At 45.6% G+C, this 16,223-nt stretch overlaps 1 protein-coding gene across 2 annotated transcripts in view; it reads right to left on the bottom strand.

Annotated features, from left to right (window-relative positions):
• LOC133107762 (rho GTPase-activating protein 42-like) overlaps positions 1–16,223 on the bottom strand; it is a 79,466-nt gene that overhangs the window by 27,715 nt on the left and 35,528 nt on the right. For both annotated transcript variants that reach the window (XM_061216921.1, XM_061216922.1), the window contains exons 5-6: positions 3,308–3,409; positions 1,911–2,021 (exon numbers count right to left, since the gene is read on the bottom strand). In XM_061216921.1, coding sequence (XP_061072905.1) covers positions 1,911–2,021; positions 3,308–3,409 — 213 coding nt within the window. The remainder of the gene's footprint in view (positions 1–1,910; positions 2,022–3,307; positions 3,410–16,223) is intronic.

Genomic DNA, 16,223 nt, shown 5'->3' with positions numbered 1-16,223 from the left:
GTTGCTGGTACGTTCGCGCAGAGTGATGGCTGCCATCGAAGTAGCCTGACTCCCACACTCAGGAACCCAGACAGGAAGCACCCGCCACAGCTTAATTGTCTACCAGTGACGAGTTCAGGCTCGTTAACAACAGCCGTTTCTAACAGGAACTAATTATGTTCACCGAGCGCAACCGTTTCTCATGGCCTCGATCACGATCTCTGTGTGAGCCATATTAAGGGCTTTAGTGTTGTGGTCTTGTACACACATTCTGTTTCTGGTTCACAAACATACAAAGGCCTAGTTTTACAGCTAAGTGTCACAGGACATGACGGTATTGAGATTTTCATAAAGATGCAGCTTGTTATGACGGCTAACGAGTTTCCTTCTTTAACATTTACAAAAGCTGATGCTCTTATCCAGAGCAACTTTTTAAAACATTGAATCCATTTATACAGGTGGGCAATCACTAAAGCCTGGGCCTGTTTTCATCAGGCTGTCCCTGAATGAATTTCATTCACAATCAGAAAAGATCAGTGGGGTTCCAGCGCTGCCATCATCAGCAAAAACGGAGGCAGCAAATCCAAAAGGAATATGAATTTTAGAGAAAAATTTATTGCAATCTTACTTCAGCCCTTTGGGTTAAAAACTCTGGAGCCTATCCCAGCATGCATTGGAGAAGTGGTGTGACCACACCCAGGGCACACACGCAGGGCACACACGCCATCGACCCACACGGACACGGAGAGAACATGTAAACTCCACACAGAAAGGCCCAGGCCGAGATTCAAACCCAGGACCTTCTTTCTGTGAGGCTCCACTGCCCTACCCACTAACCAAGAATGTCTTTCATAAAGAGAATTGGTTAATAAAGATAATTAATAGTTTAAACTGATTAACCTTAATATCCTCTATGATACTAATTTCATGCGCGGCAGATTGCGAAGATGAAATTACAGCACTACATAAGCCACATGCTGCTCCACACTCAGTAACCCACATTAACCTTGTGTAGTTATGTATCGATCTACTCAATCTTGGCAGTTGAAGGCGAAGTTCATGACAGACATGGCGGTGTTAATTCCGCACAACACTGTTAACCTGATTGCCTTTTGATTGCCATTGCCATTTAGGAAATGGCAATGATTTGTACCTCTGTACCACTGATTAATTATTGCACTGCTTCACTCCATAATTGAAGATGAATGTCACATTATGCGATTACATCATGATCCTGGTCTGATCCAAGTGTGGATTTTACATTTGTCCAGAGCACTGAAGGTGCATTCATGATTATCATGGTGAAATGTCTGAATTTCCATATTGTATTTTATTGATTATCAACATTCCATTAATTTCACTACAATAGACACAACTAGTTTGTCATAGACATTCGAACTAAACTCAAACTGTACTACAGAATGCATTTGTAACACAGGGGGAAATATAAACACATAGAGCAGTCAGGACACATTCAACTCAAAAATAAAAATGTCTTTGAAAAGCCCAAACAAAGATAAACAGAATGAGAAGTACAATCTTTTAAAAGCTTAAAAGAAAATTCTAAAATTTTCTTTCAGTAATATTAATGTCAATGCATCAATGCATCTATTTCAGCAGTGTCATGGTAACTTGCTTTATTCCAGTGAAAGTAAAACTGAATTGCAGTTTTACTTTAAAGTTTTTTTCATCTCGTCCAGCTGCTTGACGGGCTGATTTAAAAAAGGATGTTTGGACAGCATAGTGGCGGTGCGACTGGGGAGTGTTACGTAACTTGTGTTTGCGTTTTTATTCTTTCGGCTTGACATATGGGAATGAGTGTAATATCAGAATCACTCGACAACGCGGATGCTTTTTATCTGAGCAAACGCTTTCTTTACATTTCACTCTGATGAAAACTAACAGATGAGACGCACGGAAACGAAACTTACCGGTTCGACAAATTCAAACTTCTTCTTCTCTTGAACTTCTTGTATTTTGAAGACGTATTCCAGGGAGGCATCATAAAACACCTGCCTGTCTTTATCAATCTGGGCATCGGCCTGGAAATAGGAAAATGTCTTATCAACTCACTCAAATGACAACTTCCTACATTACTTCAAATGACCGTTTCCCACAGAAGTTTACACTAGGTGAGAGGCAACTGACTTTAACAGTGTAAATACAATAGGCAGGTAAACTGTCACTCAGGCTCGGGGGTGGTTAGGGGTGTGTTAGCACGTCTTCATTTACAACATTTACCGAGGCTCAGTTAGCTAATTAGCTATCGACACCAGCGCCCGTTGACTTGCAGATTAGACGTCAGTGAAATGTTTGAGATAGGGACACAAAAACAGTTGTCAATTGTGATCAATGAGAATATCGCATGAAATGTCAGATCACGCGCACGATTGTGGTGATTTAAATAATTAAACCGCACAAGGCAGGATGAAACGCACAACCGCGGCTCTACTGTAATGGTCTTATCTGGAACAAACGTGCCAGTGCCGGTTGAATAAATAATTATGTTTGGGTTTAAGGTCAGACTGATGCTGTCGCTCGAGAAAGGGGAAGAGCACATGCCTCATCAAACTAAGGCATAAACACATTTTCATCATATTTTAAACAGAAGTGGAGGCGCATACACCGAACTTTCAGTAGCGCATTTTACAGAACCGATACAATGTGGCCTAACGCCAGGTCATGTCCTCCGTATTCTTTTTTATGTCAATCTCCATATGTCTTTTCATTCTTTAGCGAGAACACTTGCGATTCATGTAGGAGGGGAATGGAATGGAATCCAAGATGAGCAGTCTTAGTCTGACACATTTTATGAGTGGAGTGGAATGTTTAATTAAAGCAGTGGTTGGTCACACACTCTCTTGGGGTTTTTACATGCAATTTGCACAAGAGGAAGAAGCGCGACGAAAATATGAAATATGTCCGTTCTTTAGTTTTGGATAAGTAAGCTTTTTTTAAGTAAGTTTTAAAGGTATGGTCCTATTTTCAACCGGTTGAGAATGTTCTCCTAGTAGTACGTCACACGAGGATAGCCACTCCCCTATAACTCGTTTGCGCCGCTGGCCTACAGGAAGGTGGGGGCACGTCATAGCTAATTGGCAGTTCTAATTACCACGCCCAGACATTTCGGGTGAACTTTTATAGCGGGAAATGTAGGCTTAGAAAAATACGTTTTAAAACTCGTTTAAATGACTGAATAATAAAAAATAGAAATATGCATATTTGTTTTATTGCTGCTTAAAGACAGATTCAACCACCATGTTATTCATTTAAAACATATTCACAATTCTTTTTTTTTTGTTGCGAACATAAAAGCTTTGCAGCTTACCTCTTGCAAAAAGCTGTCTTTCTTTTTCGATGACAAATTAAGGTGCTTCTCTAAAACGGAGTAATACTTCTCGGTTTCCTTGTCAAATTTCTTCTTTCCTTCCTACAAGACAAGCAAGCACACGCATTCCCATAAACAAAGGCATTTAATTTGCAATTATGAAGATAAAGAGCCTACATTTCACAAAGCAGTGCAGCTCGTGATTATTCCTATTGACAAAAACACTCATTTGTCGTCTTTGGATTGAAGACAAGGATGAAGACCATGATGTCACAGTACCACAGCCACTAGATGGCAGTATAACGCCATCTCGCTAATGTCTCAAAGTTCGCCTGCAAACCTTCACAAACTATGAGAACAGAGCAAGATAACTCCCACCCCCCTGTGACAGCAATGAGAATAAAATAAATACATTGGGAATGTTTAGATGCAAAACCGTACAATTTTACACAAGGTGAACAAATTGGTTAATGTAAAAGAGCGTAACTTTGGTTAGTGAGGGAGATTGGAAAATTCACCTAAAATCGCTCAGTATAGGAGATGAATTAACAGTAGGTAACACTTCATGACATTGCCTTGGCACTCCACCTGGCTGAGACCCTGAGATTAACAATGAGAAAGTAATTATGTATTTATTATGTTATTATGTATTTTCTTTTATACCCAGATGAGAGTAGGTCTTACAGTTATTGTTTTCCATCCACCCAGACATGTCCTCATGCTCTCATGCTAATGCTACATTAGCTGTCCCTCAGACTTGCGGTGTCGTCTGTGTGCTGCTAACCAATGTTTCACATGCATAAAATACCCCTGTTATTACGACCCTTAAAAGCAGCCATGGATGTACTGGTCTTCATTGGAGAACTAAACAATAACAGGCAGAGCTGCAGATAGCTGTGCCCTGTCGGGGTTGAAAGTTTAAATCCAGGTAACGTCATTAGTAATCTAAGAGTCCACAGACGGGATTGTTTCTGCTGGGGTACGGTTGGCTTAAAACAGTCAGTGTTCTCTAGACCGACTGCTCATGACCTAGTAGGTACCTCATTTTAATTGTGTATATATAGTACAGAGTATAATAAAACACTTTAACCCAGGGATCACCAACTCTGGCCCTCCGATCCCCACAAATCCAGCCCTGGTTTACCTTTCTGCCAGGTAATTAGTACTACTGATTGGACAGACTGTCTTCACACCAGACTCCCAGGTAAAGGGAGATTGGAAAACCAGCCGACCGGCCCTCGAGGTCAGTGACACGCACACACACACAGGCCCATAATCAGATGGCGTATATTCTTGCATCACATGCCTATGTGATGACTCTGCCTGCCAGGTCAGGGGACAGCTAGGAATGGAGATCGCCCATCTGGCAACCATGAAAAATAGAGGGAGAGAAAGTCTGAGAGGGTTTTTACACCTCGGCTCTCAACAAAGCCCATTCACAGAGAGTAATGAGGTCGTGTCTCAGCAGAAATGACTGCTTCATACCATCATCTGCTGCCACATTCACCAGGGCTTTGAGTGATACATGACTGGGGCTCCAAGTCTACCACTCAATCTGCTGCTGTAGGCCCGTACACAAGCACAAGCACACACTCACACACACGCGCACACACACACACACACATAAACACACACTCACACTCACACACACACACACACACATGTACACACACATTCACACAAACACACAGATTCACATGCACCCCCCCCCACACACACAGACACAGTACTCCATACATACACAAACATGCACACGCACACACACACACACACACAGTACTCCATAGACACAAACATGCGCACGCACACACACACACACACACATAAACACACACTCACACTCCCACTCTCACACACACACACACACATACACACACATTCACACAAACACACAGATTCATATGCCCCCCCCACACACACACACAGACACAGTACTCCATACATACACAAACATGCGCGCACACATGCACATGCACACACACACACAAAAAGGTCGTATTCCCACACTAACTGGCTCTGAAACCAGATTATTGCCATTTGTTCCCCAAGACCCTGGCGGTAACCCTCACCCCAAACTTCCTTCAAGAGCTAGCCAATCACTATGTAGAATGATCTTGCCTCCTCTACAAGGTGGCCAATCTCTGCGCAGAGTGGACTCACTTGCTCTATGAGCTGGCCAATCATTATGCAGAGCAGTCTCACCTCCTATATGAGCCGTCCAATTGTTACGCAGAGCAGTCTCACCTCTTCTATGAGCTGGCCAATCATTATGCAGAGCTATCTCACAGCCTTATAGCTCTGCACTTCTGCTCCTCATAAAATTATCATGCAAACAAAGTGGGCCGACTTCAGGAACTGCCGCTTTATCTTTCCCAAATCTGTCTGGGGCAGGATTAGCGCTGTACGAACGCCGGCATGTTTACACGGGTTTACCTCCTTATCCCTCACGGTGGTAGTGCTGAAATTAGCAGATACACTCCCCGAAGGTTTACTTCGTTCTTTTCTACATGAGACGGAGAGACAGAGAGAGGGAGAGACAGAGAGAGAGGGAGAGACAGAGGGAGAGAGAGGGAGAGACAGAGGGAGAGAGAGAGACAGAGAGAGGGAGAGACAGAGAGAGAGAGAGAGAGAGAGAGAGAGACAGAGAGAGAAAGAGAGAGGTAATCCCAGAAAAGGCTGAGGCACAACAGCGCAGGCCCTCGTTATGGTGGACCAGGGGAAGGGCGCACGCACAGAGCACTTCTGTTTTTCTATCCCTCCTCAGCTGATGAAGAAAAAGCAGAAGAGCCGTCTCCCTGCGGTCAGAAACCTCCCAGCATGCCCGGCGGTGAGGTCTCAGCCATCTCGCAGGCAGCGGTGGCTTAGGAAGGACAGATTGTGTGGGCTTGGACAGGGCCTCGGTGCTCCAGAGGAGAAAGGCTCGTGTTTCTCCAGGACATGTTGGGGGGAGGGTGGGGGTGAGGTAATGGTTGGCGGGGGGGGGGAGGGTCTGTCTGGCTCACTCCACTACAGAGGTAGAAGAGACAGACTCCTCTTTACACACTGTAAATGTCAAAATTTAACAGAGTTTACCAAACCCCCCCACGGAGACTGACATTATTTTATTACGGCTGGTTGAAGGTGAGCACTAAAAACAGGCCGGGGGTGGGCATGAAGCCCCAGGGACCCAGAGACAGACACTCCCCCCCCCCACCCTCCCCCAGCCCCCCCAGCTGTGACAGCTTCCTGTTTCACCCCAACAACACACATCCACATTCCACTACAGGAGCAATGCCATTTACGGCAATTCCACAGGGACTTACGCAGCGTAAACTCCACGCATTCTTACGACAAGCATGGCATTTAGCCAAACAATTCCATTAGAGACTAGCGACAAGCTTCAGGCTCCAGCAGAATCCCCCACTCCTTCCACAATTGGATATGAACCTGCAACCTTTTGTTTGCTTCAGTAATCACTTTGGAAAATCAGTTATTCCGTGCATTCTCTCGCCGAACAGCTACACAAGGTGGGTGGTGTGAGCCTCAGTGGTTTTGGGAGGGAAAGGAACTCAAAAGCCCATCAGGCGTGTACCCCTGCCCTGGGGCAGACAGAGAGAGGACTCCAGGGGGGCAGGGAGGGTACAGGAAGCACTCACTGCTCCCCGAAACAAATCTCTGCTGTTGTGCCATGCTGAGGAACGCCATTCAGCGAATCAATCAAAAGAGGCTCATATTACCGCACAGTTCATTTACATTCAGCGCCACTACATCTAAACCGACTGGAATGTCATATCATATAATATATGCATTGTTACTTTTACATTTACTGTTATCCAAAATGAAAAACCTTTCCCAAGTCAATTACAAATATCCAAAAAGAAGTAATTCCCTCATCCCAATAGACAGACACTGGAAAGCTGATGATGTAAAAGTTTGTGAAATAATATCTCAGTCAGACTGCTGAATTTACCCATAATCCTGCAGTACCAACAGGATGACCTTCAGAGAAATATTGCAAGCTCTGCTGTGGGTGAGTGGGGTGAGCGGGGGGGGGGGGTGCAGGGGGGTGCGGGTCCTTCTATCCAATTAAATCTGTAATTATATTTCTGGGGCCAACTCAGGACAAGGCCAGAAAGGTAGAGGAGATTTACCAATTTAAGGAGAAGGGTCTGCAATCCATGAGGAAATTAGCAGGAAGTAGCCATTAACTATCTTCCAGATCGTTGGAGTCGTTCCATTGTTATTACCAACAAACTTTATTCGCATTTATTTTACGTTTGATCAAGGTGTTACATCACAGCAGTTCCGTTTATCTGCGGGACCTGAGATTGTCTCCTTCAATGACGTTTGCAGAAAGGTGTAAATCAAAAACATTAATTTTACAACTGGATGTGATTCATTAGTCAGAACATCAAAACGGGGGTGAAAGTGTGGACGGCCAGTGCTAATTAATAAAGCGGCTAATTGGAGCTCTGGCGATCAAAGGCGAACACCCCTGTCTGCCGCTGAGTGTTTTACCCGCTGACGCGCACAAACGCGTCACAGTGTGACTCAGGTCTGACCGCTGAGGGCATTGGTCCCGCTGGCTTCCTCCTTTCCCCTGGAATCAGGACTGATTTAAACCGGGGGCACCGGGGGACCAGTTTCACAGACACAGATTAAGCTGCGTCTGAGACTAAATTTAAATTTAAATTGAGATTTTCGGTATAAAACTCGAAGCTAAATCTGTGTCTGTGAAACCGGCCCCAGATGAGCTAAATCTCAGGCCAATCACTGCCATTAATCAGTCAATTAACTTTGAGTTAGAAAACAAACCGAGGAAGACCAGATTTGAGTATCCCCTCTCTCTCGCTTCCACGGAGGGACTCTGGGAAAAACCTGCCAGCCCCACCCCGATTCTCCACGATGAGGCAACGAAACTACGGCTTTGTTCCACTCATAGCTTCCTTTCTTTTTGTTCGCTCAAATTTCCTAAATTCAGACACTAATTACCACTGAATAAGCATCAACATCTGCTCGCACTGTAATACCAGGAAAAAACAACAGAAACAAAACAAAGAATGTCAATTAAGCAAGTGGCTTTTGTTAAAGTCTAAACACAATTACAGTAATAGAAGGGGGTGTGCAATTTGTCAGCAGAGTGATTTTATCTTTCTTTGCCTCTCTCTCAGCTGCACACACACTCCACTGGCCTGTCGAATGCCTCTGTGAATAAACCTCCATTTTATCATCGCCCCTGAAGCATTAAAAGCAGTGAGGCGGCGTGGATCAGATCGTCAGCCGATCGCTCTTGTCTGATAACGGTAGAGGTGGGATGGTGCTCACGGACTACTGGTGCATTCTGGGAGGGTAGCGATGCATTAATGCATTACCACATCCCTCACTTGCCAGGCCTATAACCTTACGGGATTATGAGCCTGGCCAAGCCGACCTTCTGCCGGTGAATAGGTCCATTCAGATTCCAGGGCTATGCCCTGCTAACAAACCAGCGCTGTGGTATGTCCTCTAATGATCCACCATCTTGTGTGAGCAGGGCTTCAGTCAGAGGTACAGATTCAAGCCAACTTCGGGCACTCACCTATGACATCAGCTAGCCATTGTTTGTTATTTAGCTGATGCCTTTAACCGACTTGCAGTTGATTAGACTAAGCAAGGGACAATCCCCCTAGAGAAATGCAGGGTTAAGGGCCTTGCTCAAGGGCCCAACAGCTGTGTGGATCTTATTTTGGCTACACCGGGGTTTGCACCACCAATCTTCCAGGTCCGAGTCATGTAACTTAGCCACGAGGCTACAGGCTGCCCCACAAGTGCCCCATTGCCAAAACCTGCTAGAGCCAGATTGCAAGACGCCAATATGACAAACTGTACCTTTGCTATCCAGACTTACTCCAGAGCATGTGGGAACGGAAGTTAGGAGGGCTTGAGAAATGAGCTTCTTGTAACGTGGCTGCTTCCTGCCAACCCCAGCAGAAGAACACAGGAGTGCCCGCACAGGTGACTCAAACCCACCAGCCTCCTGGTGGAACGAGACCTTCGGTGACAGGACGACCCTAGCAACCCGTTGGGCATTCTTCTTCAGAAGCCAGCTCCGGAGCTTCAGATGAAAACACAGGAACGGGCGAGAAGAGACACTCCCCCGGCAGCGATTGGCCCAATCATTGCAGAGATGTTTTAATCCTGTCTCAGAGCCCGACTTGGCTCTGATGGAACCTCACTGGGCCCCCATCCCACACTGGCACCCATGACAAACCCTCTCGCTCGGAGCAGTTAAACGTGCATGCGTACGAGGGGCTAATTACCTGGCAATACAAACCTCTTTACCTCGTTTTGTCACACACAATTCATGGACGACAATAGGATGGGGGGGGGGGGGGTGGTGTCAAATTTGTTTATCTTCTGAAAAGACAACAGGATTAATCTAACCCACTCATGTATGAATTTCATTAATCTTCCAGTGTAAAAATAAGAAGAGGAAAGAAACGTTACGGGTGCACTTTCCGTTGTGTGTGCATGCTCTGTGTTTTAATGAGCTGAGAAAAACGGCTGTGGAGTCACGGCTGCTTAGTCTGAACCAACCTTACCCCCACACCAAACACAAACAAACAAAATGCACAAATATGTATGTAACAAATTATTTTCCTCCTGCAAACAGGTCGCAGAGGAGTACTTCAGCCAGTTGGCGTAACAACGGGGGAAAGAAAGCCTTCACACAAGAGTTGGCAAGGCAGAAACGGCCCGCTTACACAACAGGACACAGCGGCCTGCACATAAGGCTCTGACCTCTGACCTTCATAAAAGGCCTTTCTCTGTACCCCCCCCACTGAGCTGAAGTCTGTGCTTCACATGAATGAAAGCTTTATATAAGCCTGCCTTATGCTACACTAGGTACTGGGCAGCTGTCAGCCTCCCACAATAAATATACCACTTCTCACACGGACATATATGAGCAGTATAAGAGCTCATCTTAATCAGGAATCATGAAAATGATGCAGGGGGCATTGAGGATTGACCAGGACAGGACCTCTGACTGGTCCTTTTGCCTAACCCATTCTAATAAAACTCCATTCTGAACTCACTGGTGTTTGCACTGCAGGTGAAGCATCTGCTAATGAGCCAGTGGCTATTTTACATCCTGAAGGCAACACAGGACTGCAGGAGAGAGCGAGGACCAATCAACAGAGGGTTCTTATCTTTCAGGACAACAGAAGAGAGTGAGGACCAATCAACAGAGGGTTCTTATCTCTCAGGACTACAGGAGAGAGCAAGCACAAATCAACAAGAGGGACATTATTTTACATTTACATTTTACACTTTTAATCCAAAGTGATTTACAAGTGCATTATCTCTCAGGACTACAGGAGATAGTACGGGCCAATGAGCAGAGAGATGATAAGTGAGTGTAGCTGGGTTAGCTTGGCTAATTCACTAGTAAAAGCAGGTTATGGTAACAACACTCCTGGATGACAAAATCCTCAAATTCAAAATTATGTTGCCCTTGGTTAGGGGCAATTTAGCTGACTGGTAACACGTTTGTCAAATACATATTTGGGCAAGTGAGAGGTTGACGTTCAAATCCCACCTTGGACGTGAGCTCCAAACAACAGAGGGATGTTAGGAACTGCTATCCGATGACTGACGGAGTCTGGGAAAATGTGAAAATGAGGAAAATTTGATGTGACACCAGTGGGTGCACATCACTACAACTGACTCGTTTCTGACTCGTTCCTGACTCGCTATCAAACATTAAGCCATTTGTGGGTTACTATGGTGCCTGCTGTGATCTCCACTCTTTTTAGTAGGGGGGGAAAAAACCTGAAAAAGTCAATTGCTGTGGGGTCTCAGGAGAAACTGTTAGCCTGCGAGAGGAATGTGACCTCAGACTTTGGGGGAGGGGCTGCACGAGGTGAAGTGAGGAGGGGTCCACAGAGAGTGAGTGAGAGAGGAAGAGAGAGAGAGGGAGAGAGAGAGAAAGAGAGAGCGAGATAAAGAGACAGAGGGAGATAGAGAGAGGGATAGAGAGAGAGAGAGAGAGAGAGATAGAGAGAGGGATAGAGAGAGGGAGAGAGAGAAAGAGAGAGAGGGAGAGAAAGAGAAAGAGAGGTCAAGAGAGAGAAAGAGAGAAAGAGAGAGGAAGATAGAGAGAGGGAGAGAGATAGAGAGAAAGAGAGATCAAGAGAGAAAGGGAGAGGGAGCAAGAGAAAGAGAGAGAGAGAGGGAGAGAGAGAGTGGGCTGAGAAAAACAAACGATTTAACATTTAGGACATTTTAGGAATGTATGCTTTCAGAAACTGGCCTCTCACATGGAAATTCGATATACTGCAATATATTTGCAAATATTGGAAAATATATTTGCGTATATTTCACAGCTATATTCTTTTGTGTCTGAGAAGGGCAAACACTATATATTTTGAAGTGTGACAAAAAACATGACACAATATTTTACAATGCAGAATAGTCCTTTTCTATAAGGGTTGATTCAAACATTCAGAGATTACCATGTTCACCGTCAGCTACTTTGCTAGACCTGGTTTTCATCTGCCTTCAGTAATAACTGCACCTCATTTCAGATCCAGACCAACAACTGCACACCTTCTTTCACACTGTAAGTGGGGGTACAGCAAATGAGCTAACCTGGATGACACTGCCCATCACTATAATACCATAAGCGAAGCCACAGTGGCTAACCTTACAGCTAATCGGGATGGCAATCCCCATCAGTATAATAGCATAATACCATAAGTAGAAGTACAGTAGCTAACTGTACAACTAATCTGGATGGGACTCCCCAGTATCTAACCTTAGCGCTAATCCGGATGGAACTCCCATCAGTATAATACCATAATACTGTGAGTGCAGGAACATCAGCTAACCTTCGAGCTAACCTGGGCCAGACTCCCTGTCGATATAACACCATAATGCCATAAGTGGAGCCACAGCAGCTAACCTTAGAGCTAATCTGTATGGGCTCCGGGGTTTCTTATCAGTATAATGGCTGGATATCTGAAACATATTCAGCAGCTTTAGGGCCATTTGATTTGGGAGAGCACAAACAAGCCTGTGCTAAAAATGTAACGGCCTTTTATTCACATGATGGTCGACAGGTTTGGCTTGCAGAGACGTGAATCTGAGAAAGAAACTTCACACGCAGCTCAACCATGTCAAATCGCCAGTGTTCAATCAACTAGCAAGGCTGCGGATAAAACCAGTGCATGCATGCACACACACACACACACACACACACACACACACACACACACACACACACACACACACACACATAAAAAATACATCAAATATGTTCTTTTTTCCTGTTGTATATGTTAAAGATTAAACCACGATGAGAGTGAAAGCTACTCTTGCCCCTCTCTGGGAGTGTAAATTGAGACAGGCTTGTCTTTGAAGCCTTTCATAAAGAACCGTTCATTAGCCCTTTCAAAAAGATGTTCCTGCCAAAAATAAGATGTCTAACTCGTATGAGCTGGTGTGCAGCAGCGACTGTTACAAACATCAAGATGAAAGAAGCAGTGGGGTGGGCACTGCGATCCGATAAAAGTCTACTGATAAACTACAGGCATCAGCACAGGCAGCAGTGATTATTGCACAAAGATATAAAACCATATGAATGTCTGTAATATAAACTCAACAACAAACTGTTTGAAAGAGTTTAGCTCCAATACTGTGAAAATCTGCATAATGCAACAGCTATTTCATCTTTCAAATCTCATGAATTTACATTGTCATTTATAGTAACACGGCTAAACAGTTTCTCTTCTGAAGACTATTTGTTTTAACAGGGATTTTTGTCTGGTGCTGTGTGACCCAAAAAACAATTAAAAAATCAGTTGTTTATATGGCTAAGGGTTTAATTTAACGTGAAACATGCTGTACCATAACATGTTGCCATTAATGAAATAAAACACTGGCTTTAATCGTGCTGGCGGCGATTAAGTCTCATTCATATTCATGTAAAAGAGGAATGCAAAACACACAAACAGCTGTCTGTAAATGAGTCTCACCGGGACATCCTGCTCGATGAAGAGATGGTGTCTGACAAAGGATAAATCAATCTGGCAGGGGCTAATAAGGAATAACTAGACACAGAAGGATTACTGTAAGGACAGTGATTAACACCCCCGTTCAGTTTCTACTCTGGGGGAGTAAGATACTTTGTTTCTTAATACCCCTAATGGTTTAGATCATTTGGATACTGTTTGAAAAACTACAGCCCCGGAAATGTCCAAGGTCCGATATTCCCCAGCTGGGAAGGGGAACCGATGTGTGAGTGTGTGAGAGCATGTGTGTGTGTGTGTGTATGTGTGTATGTGTGTATGTGCCTGTGTGTGTGTGTGTTTGTGTGTGTGCGTGTGTGTGTATGCCTCTGTGTGTGTTTGTTTCTGTGTGTGTGTGTGTATGCCTGTGTGTGTGCGTTTGTGTGTATGTGCCTGTGTGTGTGTGTGCATGCATTTGTGTGTGCGTGTGCCTGTGTGTGTGTGTGTTTGTGCGTGTGTATGTACCTGTGTGTGTGTTTGTGTGTGCCTGTGTGTGAGTGTGCACCCAGAGTTACTGCCTGAGAAAGTCTTGTACATGTGTGTGTTCGTGCATGTGTGTGTATATGTGTCTGTGTATATGTGTGTGTGTGTGTGTGTGTGTGTGTGAGTGTGTCTGTGTATGCGTGTGTGTGTGTCTGTGTATGCGTGTGTGTGTGTCTGTGTATGTGTGTGTGTGTGTGTGTGTACCCAGAGTTACTGCCTGAGAAAGCCTTCGCGTTAGCTGGAGCACACAATACATCAGAGTGTGACCTCGCTGGGAGCAGCACTGCGAAGCGGCAGCTCTGAAAACGGCAGCCAATTAAACAGCCCCCCCCTCTCCGCAGGAAGCCAATCTGGCCCTCCAGCCTTGGGGACCGGTGGTCGGAGGGGTCAGGCTCCGGCCATCCATCAGGATTCCCACAATCCATCAGGATTCCCAGAATGCAAGGCTGAGCTCCCGGGCGGGGGGGGGGGGGGTGACGCACGTGACCTCCGACCACCGCACCCGAAAGCGCAGCGCCATCTGGTGAACACCGGCAGCTACTGCAGCACAAGGAGCGATGGCGTTTCTGCGGGTCGTGTGCATGAGTAATGGGTTTAATAAGTGCAACATTTCACCAGGGCGCTGAGGATGGCTAGCCGGGCGAAAATCTGAAACCCAGACGTTTCTCGTTTTAATGTCAGCGCAACAGAAACAGCTGTCCACGTCTCGGAAGGGCCCCTCCTGTCTGCCACGTCTCTTCTCCGCTCTACCCCCTCAACCCCACCACTGCTGGAATGAGCTCCCTCCCCACCAGTCAGGAGAGCAGAGACACACTCCATCATCTGCCACAGACGGAAAACACACCTGTTTGCAGTGCATCATGGCCCAAATGATGCTGAACTCTGGCCCTCTGAACGAACGTATTTATCAGGGATTTATGATGCCTCTAACACAGGGCCCTCAAAATAATTTCCTAATTAACCCCATCCATGCCGCCCCCTTCTGGTTGAGTCATCAACGTCCCAAATTATTGTTCTGTTCATATGTCCAAGGTAATGAAAACTGCCACGTAATAAAACCGCAAGATGACTATCCTCGATTGCTAAAAAGACTCTCCGCTAGCGAGAACACTTTAGATTCTTATCTGCCTCTTATTTGAAAAGCAGGCCCCCATGCCATGTTAAGGGCTTACAAGGCTAACTGAGTCATAGACTGAGAAAATAAATTGAACATTCCTTAATACCATTTCTTGACATAAAAAAATCATGTTCCAATATAAGAACAAAAATATACAATTTAGAAGCTGCATGAATAAACACAGTTTTTTTTTTTAGCTCACTTTTATTGCACATCCAGCCGACTTATTTTCAGTTTGGTAGAAATAGAAGTTTGTTTTGCAACTGCAGACACATTAATGGACCCACCTGGTTATGAAGCTAGGACTGTTTTCTGTCTAACGCTGGAAGTTTATTTTCTAATCCGTTCAGCCAATTTTTTTTATTTATTAAAAAACCGAAGCTCACTGCTGCTGTGAATGTTCCAGAAAACCCACACACTGACTGGAACTTTGCAAAAAACACAGGCACAAGTCCTGCAAACTTAAACCAGCCAAAAGGGGGTTATTCTCAAAGATGTGTGCTTTCAGATATCAGGTTACTTTGAGCAGTTTTTTTCGGGCGCCATCTTGAAACAGAAAACCTTCTCAATCAACACATCTGCACATCTGAGGCGTCTACAAAGTGTGGAGTGAACGGAGGGGCGGCGCTGGAGTTCCCGCCGGTGCTCGGTCGGGCTGAGGGCGCTGGCCGCTGCAGCTGAATCGGCTGCTGCAATATAAATCACAGGCCCTCCGCCTTAGTTAGGGCCGAGAAGCACATCACACGGCCTTTGGTCCTCCGCAGAGACGTGGGCGGGGGGGCCGAGGGGCGGGAGAGCGTACAAGCCAGAGCGCCAGAGCTGTGTGATCTCACCAAAGCCGGGGCGGCTTCTACCCAGCATGCCCTCCGCGGCTCAGATCCGCGCTGTGATGCGCGCCGGCAGGTAGAGCACACAGCGAGAGCGCTGGGGACGGTTCTTAACGCCCTGCCTACTTAAACGAGAGCGCGGGCCGGAGCAGCGGGGGCTTGCCCTGTGAAGCCCTCGTAACGGAGTAGGGCCGCTGTGCCGGTCGTCTTCAGAGGAGAAAGTTCCCAGCCTGCACCTCTGCAGCCAGTGCTACTCCGCTGGGCGTTGTTGTTAAAATGTCGGACGATAACAGTGTTTGGAAACTTTTCCCTCTGAATCCGCACATCCTCGACGTAGAAGGCAGAGTTAATTTCCTCTCTCACTGAGCAGAACCAGCGGTTAGAGATTTTTATCCGGTCAACATCCGTGCTCAGAGCAGAGGTCCAGGTCCGGTGCCCTGAATCTCCTCTGGTAATTAATT

This window comes from Conger conger, chromosome 13, assembly GCF_963514075.1.
Source record: "Conger conger chromosome 13, fConCon1.1, whole genome shotgun sequence".
In the NCBI taxonomy this organism is placed as follows: Eukaryota; Metazoa; Chordata; class Actinopteri; order Anguilliformes; family Congridae; genus Conger; species Conger conger.
Note: the sequence above shows the minus strand (reverse complement) of the source record. Positions and strands in the feature narration are given on the sequence as shown.